Genomic DNA, 13,246 nt, shown 5'->3' with positions numbered 1-13,246 from the left:
CTACCGACAACAAATAATCAATTTGAACCATGCTTTGATCGTGAAACGACCAGAATGTGCCAGAAGACACAGCAAAGTAATTTTGCTTCATGATAATGCACCATCACACACTTCAAAAGCAGTTAAAGACACATTAAAATATCTTGCCTGGGAAGTATTAACCCACCCGCCATATTCACCAGACCTTGCTCCTTCAGATTATCACTTGTTCCAATTGATAGCACACGCACTTTCTGAGCAGCACTTCAAAACGTACGAAGAAGTGGAAAATTGGGTCTCTGATTTGCTTCAAAACAAGAAAAGTTCAATTGGGACGTTATCCACAAATTACCTGAAAGATGGGGGAAATGTGTAGCTAGCAATGGGCATTACATTGAATAAAGCACTTTTGATGTTTCCATTAAATTATTGTGTTTTCTTTGATTACAAACTCCGCATTATTAACCGGTACACCTAGTAAGAAAGCTAGTCTAGACTACTGGAGCAAAAGAGGCCACCGATTCTGACAGCCAGCCCCGACCTCTGGACAAATTGGGCCTTGACTCATCCCCTCCTCACAGAATCACCAACCATAAAATGGTGTTGCTTTAAACTTCTACATTTTGGGATGGTTTGTGGTACAGCAAGAGTTAACTGAAAAACTGGTCTCTGATCTTAAAATTATAATGGTTCTTAGATTCTCTCTACACCATTATTTCCAAGAGATCAACCTTTTCCATAGGAATCAAGGGCCTGGTCCCTTTGTATCTGCAGTGAAGCAACACAATCTCTGCCTTTCTTGGACATCGACTTGAGTCAAGAGTCCTTATATAGCATTTAGATGTCATTATATGTACTTGCCCTTTTTCTTCACTGTTTTTCACTTATCACCATCTGAAACTTTTCTATGAATTTGTGCAGATTTTCAGCGCCATTAGGGCAGGGATTTGTTGGTCTTTATCTTCAGTGATTCTCTAGCTGCCTGGCACATAGTAAATGCTCAATAAAATTTTGCTGAATAAATGAATCATTCACTGCCTCCACCTGATAAGCCCCTTGCCAGCTCTCCTTCCTCCAAACGTCCCTTTTTTAAAAAACCTCACTGGGGATATATATGCTTATTGATTTTAGAGACAGGGAGGAAAAGAGAGTAAGGGAAGGAGGGAGGGGAGGAGAAAAGGAGGGAGAGAAGGAGGGAAGAAATGGAGGGAGGAAGGGAGGGAGAGAGGGAGGGGGAAACACTGACCAGCTGCCTCCTATATGTGCCCCAACTGGAGATCAAAGAACCCACAACCTAGGTATGTGCCCTGACCAGGAATTGAACCCAAACCTTTTTGTGTGTGTGTGCACATGGATCAACTCGTCAACCAACTGAGCCACCCCATCAAGGCCCCAAACATTCCACTTTAAACATATTCTCCCTGGTCACCACTGTGCTGTCCGCCCCTCTTTTTTTAACATAATTCTCAAATATTCTAGGTACACATGAGCCACAGCTCAGCCCAACACTGCCTCCTTTGATTTCTGACATAACAGCAATGGACACGCACAATAATAGTGCCTATTTTGTATTTAATGTGTCTAGAGTTCAGACACATAACTATGTGTTCAGTAATTGTGGCCCCTTCATCCCTTTCTCCCTGATGCTCTCTCTTTCTTAGACCTCCAGGTGCACCCACTGCTCATGGTGACATCCTTATATCAACATGTGTCAGTAATGGTCTATGAACCATATGAATTCTGATAAGATTACCAGCTACCCTGTATAGCATCACCTATTTCATGAAAAAGAAAGCTGCAGTTTAAATCTCAGGCCAACACCTTCTCCACCCAGTACACTTCCTCTGGGACTAGTGGTCTCCAGACAGAGGATGAAATAGGCAGAGATGACACATACACTTCCGGTGCCTGATCTTCCCCGTGAGGCACATTGTTCACCCTTTCTTCCTTTATATGTTGAAGCCTAACACCTTCATATTCTCTGTATTTGTTTCCATGACCAAAATTTGTTTTTTAAAAAACATTCATTCTAAGGTATCAATGATTGATAGAAACTTCAAACGTGATTCTCCTCCCATGAAGGGGTTCTGAATTTCAACCAAACACTTAGGATGCAAAAAGAAAACAAGACTAGCAACACTTAGACTTGAGAGCAGGCAAGTCAGATTCCTTCCTGTAATCACTCTGTTCAGTCCAGCAACTAGCCCAGCCCGGATGGGGAGCAGCTGCGGAGGAAGGGAGTATGGGGTCAGTGAGGAGACAGAGCCTTTTCATAGTACAGAGGAGAGACCTTCGGTGATGAAATGGAGAGTACTCACTCACCCTTTATCTTGAGCGTAGTCCTCTGCACGTGGGTGCTTCACTTTTCAGATTTATATATCACATTCAACTGTGCCCTCGTTTTAATTTCTATCTTCACTGTTCTCTGACAGCCTAGCACAGACCGATAAACTCTTCTTCCCAAGAGAATACTTGTTTTTAAGAGCTCATGTCCCTTGTGTATGATAATATAATGACGTAGTTATTCTTCTGTACACATTTTGCATGAAAAAATGTACTAAAAAACAATAACATCTCATTGGTGGCCCAACAGAAGTAATTAGCCTTCAAATTCTTACTTAATCAACAGCAATATTTCTAGAAGCTTCCACAGCAACCTTCAGACATGGTTAACTGTTATATTTCTCAGCCCTGTTAATAGTGCTTTGAGGATCATTTTCACAGACTTGTGATATTTGTTCCTAATTTGTCTCCTTAAATAGATTGTGAGGCCCTTGAGGGATGGGAATGTGCTTTATCTATCTTTTTATTCTGTTTAACTCCATGCCTGCTACTTACTATTCAGTCAATAAATCCTGGAAGATATAGTATTTTACTTATTTGGTGTCAAAAAGAAACTGTGCACCACAGACTTGGTAGGTTTAGTGCTATTTCACCCTACTGAGCAACTTAGTTGAATACTGTTAACTATAAATTTTCAATTTCCTCCTGTCACACCACATTATTAGGATTTAAAGGAAGCCTAGTGATTCCGGGTACTCCTCTCTTACTACAATTCCCTTCCATCATAGCATCTTCACCTCAACATTACTAACTCCCCAAGAGATCAGATACAAGAGGGAGGCTCTGCTTAGACCAGATCCCCTTTCCCTAGGGGACCTCAGGACCCAGCCCATCGTGCTCAGCTTGGTCACCACTAGAAGTCCCAAGCTTCCAGTCACCTATCATCACCTGAGCTTTTTCCACCATCTGACTCTGTATGACCCCTAATCTGATCCAGTTTATGTCCCTTCACTAACACCACCTCTTCACTGTGGTCCCTAGATCTAGTCATCAGCAACAGTCCCTATTAATCCCCAGCCTCTTAGCTGTTAGAGAGCAACATACAACTTTTTTGACTGGGCTTTAAATGTATGACCACAGGTCTCAAACAGGACTCTTCAGGACTCTACTAAATTTCTATAATCTATTCACTCTCTCACTTCAAAGGTTAATATTTCTTTTGCTCCTCAAACAACCATCATTTCCTATTCCTTCCCCACTGTGTTTTCTCATCACTTCTCAACCCATTTGGGCATTGAATTCCATCTCCTCCCTTGCATGTACCACCAGCATCTTTCTATTCCATCATTCCCATCAGAGTATAAACATGATATCCCATTTCCCACCTTTGAAAATTCTCTCTAGATCCTTTCAGCTACACTCTATTTCCCAGCTCCACTGTCTAGCAAAATCTTTCCAAAGAGTTGTCTATTTCACTGTTCCCACTTCTTCATTTTCCATTCTCCCTAGAAAGCACACAATCAGGCTTGTTTCCATCACTCCACTGAGACTATTACCCTCAAAGGACCTCTTCATATCTACTCAGACTTGCACTTGGCCAAGCCCAGTGTTGATTCCCAGTCCTCCTCTGACTTGGTTTGGCAACTGCAGGGGACACAGCTGATTACTCTTGTCTTCTTGAAACATTTCCATTCAGTGTTGGGGAACATCACAGTCTCCTCCCTGGCCACTCTTCAATTTCTTTTGCTGGTAGGTTCTCCTCCTTTTCATAACCCTCAGACATCAGAATGTCCCAAGGCTCAGCTCAGACCTTATCTGCCTTTTCTCTTTGTACTTTCTCTCTTGTAGATACTTCCATTTCTGTGGCTTTAAATATATTGATGTGTCCTAGGTTTATATAGTAGCACAGCTTCTCCTCCTAGCTACAATTCATATATCTAATTACCTACTGGGCATCTCTACTTATATGTCTAATGGACCCTTCTCAACATGGGCTATACAAGGTAAGCACTCATCCTACATACTCCTACCAGCCGCTCACAACCCTGTCACTCTCCAGTTTTCTCAATCTCAGTAAAATGCACTATTTACCCAATTATTGAGGCCCCAGACACGGAAGCTATCTTTAATACCTCTATTTTTCTCATGTACCTATGTGCAAACTTGTCAGCTCTACCTTTGAAATGGGTACTGAATGTGATCACTTCTCATCACCTCCACCTGTTTCACCTGAGTGGCGGCATCAAGACCTTTCTTTCCTTGACTTCTCCAATAGCCTCCTAACTGATCTCCTGGCTCCCACTCTCACCCCAAACAGTCCACTCTCCACCCAGAATCCTGAGTGATCTTTTCAAAACATAAGACCAGCCACTCACCTGTTAAAAGACCCCCCAATAGAACGGCTTCCCATCACAATTAGAATGATATGCAAACTCTACTTTGGTCTCACAAATGCACAGTACTCTGACCTTGTCTATCTCTTCATCCTCTTTTTGAACTTGTCTTCCCCCTCATTCTCTGTAGTTCAGCCACACTGGCCTCTCTGTTCAGCCTTGAACAGGTCAGGTTCTTTCCAAATCTGCACTGGCTGTTTGCTCTGCCCAGAAAGCTCTTCCTCCAGACTTCTTGCTCCTCACTTCAATCAGAACATCACCTCTTCAGAGAGGACTTTCCTGACCTCCCAGAGAACCCCCACATTGTCCTGCTACTCTCTAGCCTCTTATTCTGTTGACATTTTAAACAGTGCACAGTAATCCTGAATTCTTTTTAATATTAAATGGACTTTATCTTTATTTTTTAATTAATAGTTATTTTTAAATACTAACTTAAAATTAAGTTATATCTACTTGAATAAGAGGAATTGTAGCATCAATTAAATAACAGTAGCTAAACAAGAAAAGGAATCATCAAAATAACTTTAAAGAGAAAACAATATACATGTTCTGAGAGGTTGTGGATGTCCAGGACCCAGCTGCTGTGGAAACTGAGGCAAACCTCAGGTGACCCTGGATTCTTGAGCTCTTACCGTAATTCCCTCCTCCTTCCTGCGGGGCCTAATGACCCATGGGATCCCCTGACTCCTCTGGGTCTCTGTGGGCTGTGGGTGGAGCAACAGGAGCAACAGGGCCACTTGGGAAAGGCTGGACCTTGGACTCGACCTTGGCCAGCATTCGCCTGTTGCGATCATTTTCTTTCCTCACCTCCATGCGCTTTCTCTCCTTGGCTGTGTTCCAGCTTTCTTAAGCCCTTTCTCATGGAAGACGGTCTCCTTTGCCTTGGTAGGAAGTGCTTCTCTCCAGTTCCTTGCCCAGGTCTTCCGCCATCTTCCTGTAGGTTGCAAATCTGATATGCGGAGTGCACGTATCTACAGACACGTTGAGAAGTTTCTTCTCCATTTCTAAGCAGCTCGTTTCCTCCTCGGTTTTTTCTGAAGTTGTGTTAAGTGATCTTCATATGACTCGGGCAGAATTTGGAGCTTCAGCTTCTGCTGCTGAGTCTCACTTTTTAGGTTTGAATTTTCATGCTGCAAAGATGCTTCCTCAAATTGGAGATTAGTTATCTGTCCTGGGAGCTCTTCCTTCACTTGCTTTTCTTCCCACAATTGCCTGGCTATTTCATGATGTTCTTCTTCGGGACTTTGAGGACACATTGAAGATGGCATTATCAGGGACACCCTTCAGGTCAACTTGCAACCGAAGGACGGGGTGGTCACAGTTTTCTGCTTCCCTGTTTTGTTTGACCTGGCACTTCATGTGACTTAGGGGATCTCAGGTGAAGGGATGGTCTGTAGCAGTTTTTCAGCCTCTGATATTACTTGGCTGATTTTATCCTCCAGGACCTGCTCTGTTTCTGTGTTTGGCTCCAGCCTGTCTTTCTCCTGCTCCCTTTCCTGGACTCACTTACTCCACCTCATATTGGTGGAGCAGTTGTGTACTTTCTGAAAAATGAATGTTTTCATTAAATAATTTTTTATTTTCTTCCAAAGTTGCTCTCCATGGATTTCTGATGTTTTTGAGATGGGTTTCCATGTCAGCTGGGAAAGTTTAGGAGACTGGCTCCTCCATACATTTGCAGAGAGTCGACCTTGTCCTGAAGTGACAACCTGCTCAGGTCTGTGTTCAGTGCTAACAAGCACAAGGCCTGGCCTCCACCGCAGGCAGCCTGAGGGAGTCCTCGGCACATGTCACTGGTTCAATATTCTTACGACATCTCCCACAGACTTCACTGGGGCAGAACACCTTTAGCCTAGTGCCCTCACATTCCTAAAGTGTGCCATCTCCTTACTATCAAAGACACCCACACACAGCACAGACCAGGATCTCCCAGGGAAAGCATGGAGATCCCAAACATATCTCAAGCTCTCAGAAATCTCCAGCAGAGCATCGCACAGGTGCTCCAGGACCCGCTGGAAGGTGGATGTGGCTGGTCGGGCTCACAGCTCTGCCTCCAAGTGCCAGTGTCCTGTGGGCCACAATTGGCCACTCAGAACCCTCCAAGTGTTCTGTCACTAAGGTAAACAGATACCCAGCAACCCAGGAAGACCAGTTGGGCTGGGGGAGGGGAGGACAAGGGTTCTAGAAGACAGTTTCCCCTAGCTGCTCTGAAACAGAAAGTGACCTCATGTCTACAGGCACTGGGGCAGGTGGAGAGGCAGATTGCAGTCTGGAGTACAGAGTTCACATATACGCCTTTGACTCTCCCATAAAGTGTCCCTTACTACTAATACTTTGCATTAATAGGGAGCATTTGTTACAATTGATGAACCAATATTGTCACATCATTATCAACAAAAGCCCATAGTCTACATTCGAGTTCACCCTTTGTGTTTCATAGCTCTGTGAGCTTTGACAAATGAATAATGTCATGTATTTATATCACATTATCATACAGAATAGTGTCACAGCCCCCAGAGTCCCCAGTGCCCCATCGACTCATTCCCTCCCTCTTTCCTCTTAAACCTCTGGAAACCATTGATGGCTTTCCTTGTTCTGAAGTCTGATCTGTCTGATATTAATATATCTACTCTTGCTTGCTTTCTGTTTTTTTCATTTTTCAATTACAGTTAATATTCAATAATATTTTATATTAATTTCAGGTGTATAATCCTGAATTCTTAGCCTATATTTATTTGTTCATGTCTATCTCCCCCAAAAGAACGCAAGCATCTTACTGGCAAGGACTTTTCCTCCTTGTTCATTCTAAGCATCTAGAACAAGTGCTCAATAAATACTTGCTGAATGAATGGATGCAGGAATAAATGCGCAAACTTCAGGAGGGAGTAAGAAATGAGATGTAGAAAGGTAGGCAAGCTGGCAGAGGCTCAGGTAAAGAGTGTTATTTAAATAAATTCAAAGCTGTGAAGTACTTCCAGGAGCAGAGTAAGCAATAAAAATGGACAGACACAAAGGAAGGTGAGGCAGAGGACTCAGAAGGGCCTCTGTTGGAAGGAAATTTCTGCAATGATGAAATATTCTCTATTTCTGCTGTCCTAAAACAATAGCCACTGGCCACATGTGACTACTGAGCACTTAAAATGTGGCTGGTGGGACTGAGGAACTGAATATTAATTTTCTTTCATTTTAATTTGCATTAAATAGTCACATGTGGCCAGTGGGTATGGTATTAGACAGTGAAGTTCTAGAACCTGAAGAATCCCTTCCCCCCAGTGTAACTTCAGGATAACAATACATACTTCACATTGTGAATTGTTGAAAAGATTAATGCAATAAAAAGCCTTGTTAAATGTCTAAAACAAAGGTGGACCTCAAAAAAATTATAGCTGCTATTATTACAGCATTGCAAATTAAAGTACTTTTAAGTACATACCATTTAAATTTGGCTCTAAAGTGCTGGAAACAGGCTTTTAATAATTGTTATCATAATTTTTTGTTTGCTAGAGTTAGTGGATAACCAATGTGTAGGTCTGTCTATATTTGAGCTCATAAACTAAAAATAGCAAACAACCATTTTGGGATCTCAGGAAGGCCTTTTCAGTGATAAATGACTATTCCAAGTGGATCCACTTGCTGATCCTTCTAATGAGCTAATTAGTTTTAACAACAGCTAATTTAACATTTGCAAAATCTGGATTTGTAACATTACTGTATTATTTTCAAACTTTGTCTTCTGCAACTTCCCAAATGCTTTGGATAAGAGTAATGTTAGCTTTAATACTTACTATTAAAATAAAGGGAAAAGTATTTTATTACTGGAAACATTATGTTGAACTTAAATTGATTTAGACATGATTTTTTTCCTTGTCAGAGGCTCACCATATTTCTTCCATACTGAATCCAGAATATAAAATTAACACAGATATGTAGTATAAGCAGACCATTATAATGAACCCTTAGGAATAACCTAATCTAATAACAAAATTACACATTTGTTCAAGATAAGCATGGGCATATGTTTAGATGAAGAGAATGTGCAGTCCTTAGCAGCAGAGGTGGACATAGCATCCCACAGACCCTGCCTAAGTGCTGGTGGAGACTCAGTTTGAATGAGGGCTTTTAGGTACTGAGAAAAGTTGACATTCTTATTAAAGAGGCCAATTAATCTGCATCACTTGGAAACCACTTCACCTTACTTGAAACAGTGCCCTGGGACATAATATAAATGAGATTGGAGTGGAAAGGGAATGGAAATTCACTTTTCTAGGAGGAAGCCTTCCCAAACTGCCCTCCTGGCTTTGCTGTTTGAAATGCAGATCCTTTCTGGGCCAACCCCACCATGAAGCTGAGGTAGCAGAGCAGGAAGAGGGTGAAGACCCTAAATACTAAGATGAGATGCTGTGAAGACTTACCTATGGGCATCACTAAGAAAAAAGGCAGCCAGCAGAGGACGAAGCAGCCGACCACGATGCCCAGTGTTTTGGCGGCTTTCTTCTCCCGAGAAAACTTGAGGAGTCTCACAGAGAAGTGCGCTTTGTTCCTGGCGCTGGGCATCCCCCTGCCTCCTACCGGGGCATTTTTCCGATGGATGCGGAGCGTCACCTGCTCCGAGTCCGACTTGTCGGTCTTGAGTCCCGCCTTGAGGCCCCGGCTCTCCCGCCGGGCCACCACGTAGACCCGGCAGTACATGACCAGGATGATGGCGAGCGGCACGTAGAAGGAGCCCAGCGCCGAGAAGAGCACGTAGCCGGGCTCCTCGGTGATCTGGCAGATGGTCTCGTCCTCCGGGGCCGGCTGCCTCCAGCCGAACAGCGGCCCCACCGAGATGACGAGGGAGAGCGCCCAGACGCAGAGCAGAGCCAGGAGTCCCCTCTTCTGGGTGACGATGGTGGGGTAGCGCAGCGGGTAGCTCACGCCAATGTAGCGGTCAATGGAGATGATGCAGAGCCCCAGGATGGACGCGGTGCAGCACAGGACGTCCACCGCCGCCCAGATGCTGCAGAAGACTCTGCCGAAGGCCCAGTAGCCCAGGATCTCGAAGATAGCGGAGAAGGGCAGCACGGTGGACGTGAGCAGAAGGTCGGCCACCGCCAGGTTGACGATGTAGTAGTGCGTGACCGAGTGCAGGTGCCGGTGGCAGGCCACGGAGAGGATCACGAGTATGTTCCCCAGGACCCCGAAAATGATGAGGCTCCCTAAGATCACCCCGAGAAGAATGGCCTTGGAAATGTTCACCGGAGCCTGCGGGTGAGTGCAGTTGGAGCTGTCTGAGGCATTTCCAGAGAGAAACACCATGGTCCTAGCCGGCCGGGCGAGGTCCGGCTCTCCACGGCCACCCCCGGGCAGGGGCGGGGGCGGAGGCGGGATCGAGGGAGCAGGGAGTCAAAAGGTCTGAGCTTGGGGGAGCCTTGCCCGCTGGGGTTGGCCGGAGGTGACAGAGAGAGCGCCGATGGGAAGCAACCCCTGCCAGCCCTGGAAACTCTCGGAAGGCCACGCCAAGGGGCAGGGCATGAAAGGCGACATGGCGGGGCGAGCGGGGTGTCCGAGGACGCCCTCCACCCGCTGCTTTGGACCCAGACCCCCCCTCCCTACCTACAGGAGGCTTGGCGCCACGCTCGAGGAGACAAGTTGCAAAATGCCGCCCCGGGATTATGCGAGTCCTCTATTCCGCTCTGTCTGATGCGTCCTGATGAGAAGATTCAGCATTCTGCACATCAGTTGGGATTCTCAAATCCAGCGCCAGTCTCCCCCACAACCCACCAGCAAGCAGCGGTCTGCCGTCGACTCTTAAAGGTGGGGACCTTTGACATCTGGACCCTGCCGCCGGCCCGCAGTTACCCACCGAGTGGCTGGCCCGCTGTAGATCCAGCTTCTAGGCGCGCGGGCGGGGGACGTGGATGCGAACTGTTCACCAAGACCCAGGGTCGTCAGCCGGCGTCTTCCTGAAAGAGCGCGAAGAGAAAGGCGGGGTGTCAGCCAGGCGCACGGGGGTCGAGGTCACGAGGGATCGAGGTCGTGCGGGGCTCCACGAGGAGGACCCGGCGGGGAGCCCGGCTGACTCTGCGGTACCAGAGCGGCTGGCCCTGCGGCAACAGAGGGCCCGCGGGAGGGGCTCCGCGCAATGCCCCGGCCGCTGGGAGCCCGCCCTGGCTCGCTCCTCCGCGCGACCGCGGGGTTCAAATCCGAAGCAAATAAATCCCAAACTGCAGCTCCTGGCGGCCGGATGACGGCGAAATTAAAATCCCCGAAGCCCGCCAGGCGCCACTGCAGCTGGCGCGTGTGTCTCACCAAACTGAGCGAGTGGAACAGAGGATCTACCGGCTGCCATCGCTTTGCAGCCACCTGGAGGGGCGGGCGGGGAGAGGGGCCGCCGCGTCCTGGGGACCGCAGTGCCGCGCACGCTCGTGCCGGAGGAATTCACACTTGGGCGTGCGGAGCGCGTGGGTTTGTCCACCAGCCGAGTCGGCCTGAGAGTCAGGTCCCGAGCAAAGCCGGATGGGTCCCCAGGGCTGAAGGCGACCGAGGTCAGTCCAGGATTCCTTTCCAATCCACAGGGTCAGAGGTCCCGGAGGACTCGAGCCTCGAGCCACACCCAGGTGGGCTGCTGGGGTCCAGTGGGGAGGTTTGAAGGGACAGGGGGAGCTTCAGTCTGCCGAAGAGGCTTTGCAAGTGGCAGTCACTGCGAATGTTTAGGCGTGAAAATCCGGCCCGCACACCAGCGGACAGAGGATGTCCTGGATATTCTGGGCGGGTTGGGGGAGGGGCAGGGTCAGCGTAGGAAACCCAGGTTCCCACAGCTGCAAGCCGACCGCAGGAATCAGGCAGGAGTGAGAGGAGTGGGGACCCATCTTGGCTTCTAAGGATTCTGGGATTGGGCGCTGAGGCAGGACCCCAGACACAGGCTACTGTGAAATCACAAGTTCAAGAGCTCACAGGTGGCAATAAAAACAAGCAATAGCAGAAACCCTTTCCCCGCATACACACCTCGGGGTACTAAATACGAGGTTTAAAACACACTTATTAACTAAGAGGTAACTTCCCAGACTATAGAAGGAAAACAGGGTCGGGTGGGGATACAGGCCAGAGCAGGCGGAAAATGCCAAAGGCACTGGCAAAGTGGGGGATCCGCTCACGCGGGGGCCAGGCCATTTGCCTTCATCCACCCGGCCCAGCCGGACGCCCGCGCCCCGCTCCCTCCCTCACTCACCTGGAGCCCCCACGCGGAGCTGCCGGGATTCCTGTCCCAGGAGCAGCCCTGCCGCCTCCTCTCTAGGGGAGAGGGGACCCACTCTTCCAGGAGCCAATTCCCCGTCCTGTCGCACCCGCTGACTCACCCCTCCACCGCTAGTGTCTTCAAGCGCCTGACTCGCTATCCTTTACTTGGGGACTTTACAATAAAGAGTGAAAATAGCAAAGAAAAGAAAATACAGCTGCTCAATAACTGCACCTTCACCCTTTTAATATTCAGCTCCCAGAAATCAGCCAAGAGCTGGTAAGGAACTTTGCAGGTCTCGCTGACGTAACAAGGCAGTAGCCCAGCTAGGAGCGATCTCCTGCGGTTACTGGTGCTCCGCAGCCCAGGCACATGCGCAAAGCCGTGTTTTTTAAATCTTGCCTTGAGTGGCTTGGGTGATGAGGACACAATGCAATCTACAGATGATGTATTATAATATTGTACACTTGAAACATATGATTTGATGAACACTTGGATTAAGTTCTGTTAAAATCAGGAAGAAGCATGTAGTTCTGCCAAATATGCAAATAAATTATATTATCTGAAGATGTTTTAAGATGCAAGTAAAATCAGATAAAATTAAATAAATCTGTAACAAAATTCTAATTCCAGGAAGATAAAGTGAGCATATCTATAGATTTTAAAAAACAGTATAGCCTGGCGGTGTGGCTCAGCGATTGAGCATGGAACCATGGACCAGGAAGTCAAGGTTGGATTCCCAGTCAGGTCACACGCCCCGGGGTTGTGGGCTCTCACCCCAGTAGGCAGCGTGCAGGAGGCAGCCTATCAATGATACTCTCATCATTGATGTTTCTATCTCTCTCTCCCTCGCCCTTCCTCTCTGAAATCAATAAAAACATATTTAAAAATAAAAAGCAGTATAGTTTCACTGTAGTTTCTTACATAGTTTAGTGTTTTTGAAGTGCCACATAATTTTTTTCCAGTTTTCATAAGAAAATATATCCTTTAAAGGAGAATTACTTCCCTTTAATTCTCTTTGATTTATTAATAGCTGGAGCATGAAAAGCTGACATCACCAGACTGTTTACTTTTTTTCTGGTAAATTCTATGTTCTGCTTACCTTACAACTGAATAAAGCTATATATGTTTTGGAACATTGGAAAAATGCTAACGTTTTCTGCATTCTGATTCCCATCTCTTTCATTGTCATCTTTCATTTTCATCTATTCAGATAAGACACACTGTTTTCAAAATATTTACTAGGTTCCCTTAAACCTATAACAAATAGATAACTTGAATTCCTTCCCTTGAACAGAAGTTTATTAATATTATTACCTTTTCCAAGGGAGATATTTGGAAGTCTCCCTCTCTTTTAGCAATATACCTCAAAATGTCC

At 46.4% G+C, this 13,246-nt stretch overlaps 1 protein-coding gene across 5 annotated transcripts in view; it reads right to left on the bottom strand.

Annotated features, from left to right (window-relative positions):
• Positions 1–12,584, bottom strand: part of ADRA1A (adrenoceptor alpha 1A) — a 124,939-nt gene extending 112,355 nt beyond the window's left edge. For 3 of the 5 annotated variants that reach the window (XM_014532752.1, XM_005885495.2, XM_005885496.2), the window contains exon 1: positions 9,068–12,584. In XM_014532752.1, coding sequence (XP_014388238.1) covers positions 9,068–9,950 — 883 coding nt within the window. In that variant the 5' untranslated portion in view covers positions 9,951–12,584. The remainder of the gene's footprint in view (positions 1–9,067) is intronic. The other 2 variants (XM_014532753.1, XM_014532754.1) reach the window with 2 other exon arrangements.
• Between the last annotated feature and the right edge of the window lie 662 nt (positions 12,585–13,246).

Source organism: Myotis brandtii, unplaced genomic scaffold (genome assembly GCF_000412655.1).
Source record: "Myotis brandtii unplaced genomic scaffold, ASM41265v1 scaffold908, whole genome shotgun sequence".
In the NCBI taxonomy this organism is placed as follows: Eukaryota; Metazoa; Chordata; class Mammalia; order Chiroptera; family Vespertilionidae; genus Myotis; species Myotis brandtii.
The sequence above is the reverse complement of the archived record's forward strand: the minus strand, read 5'-3'. Positions and strand labels throughout refer to the sequence as shown.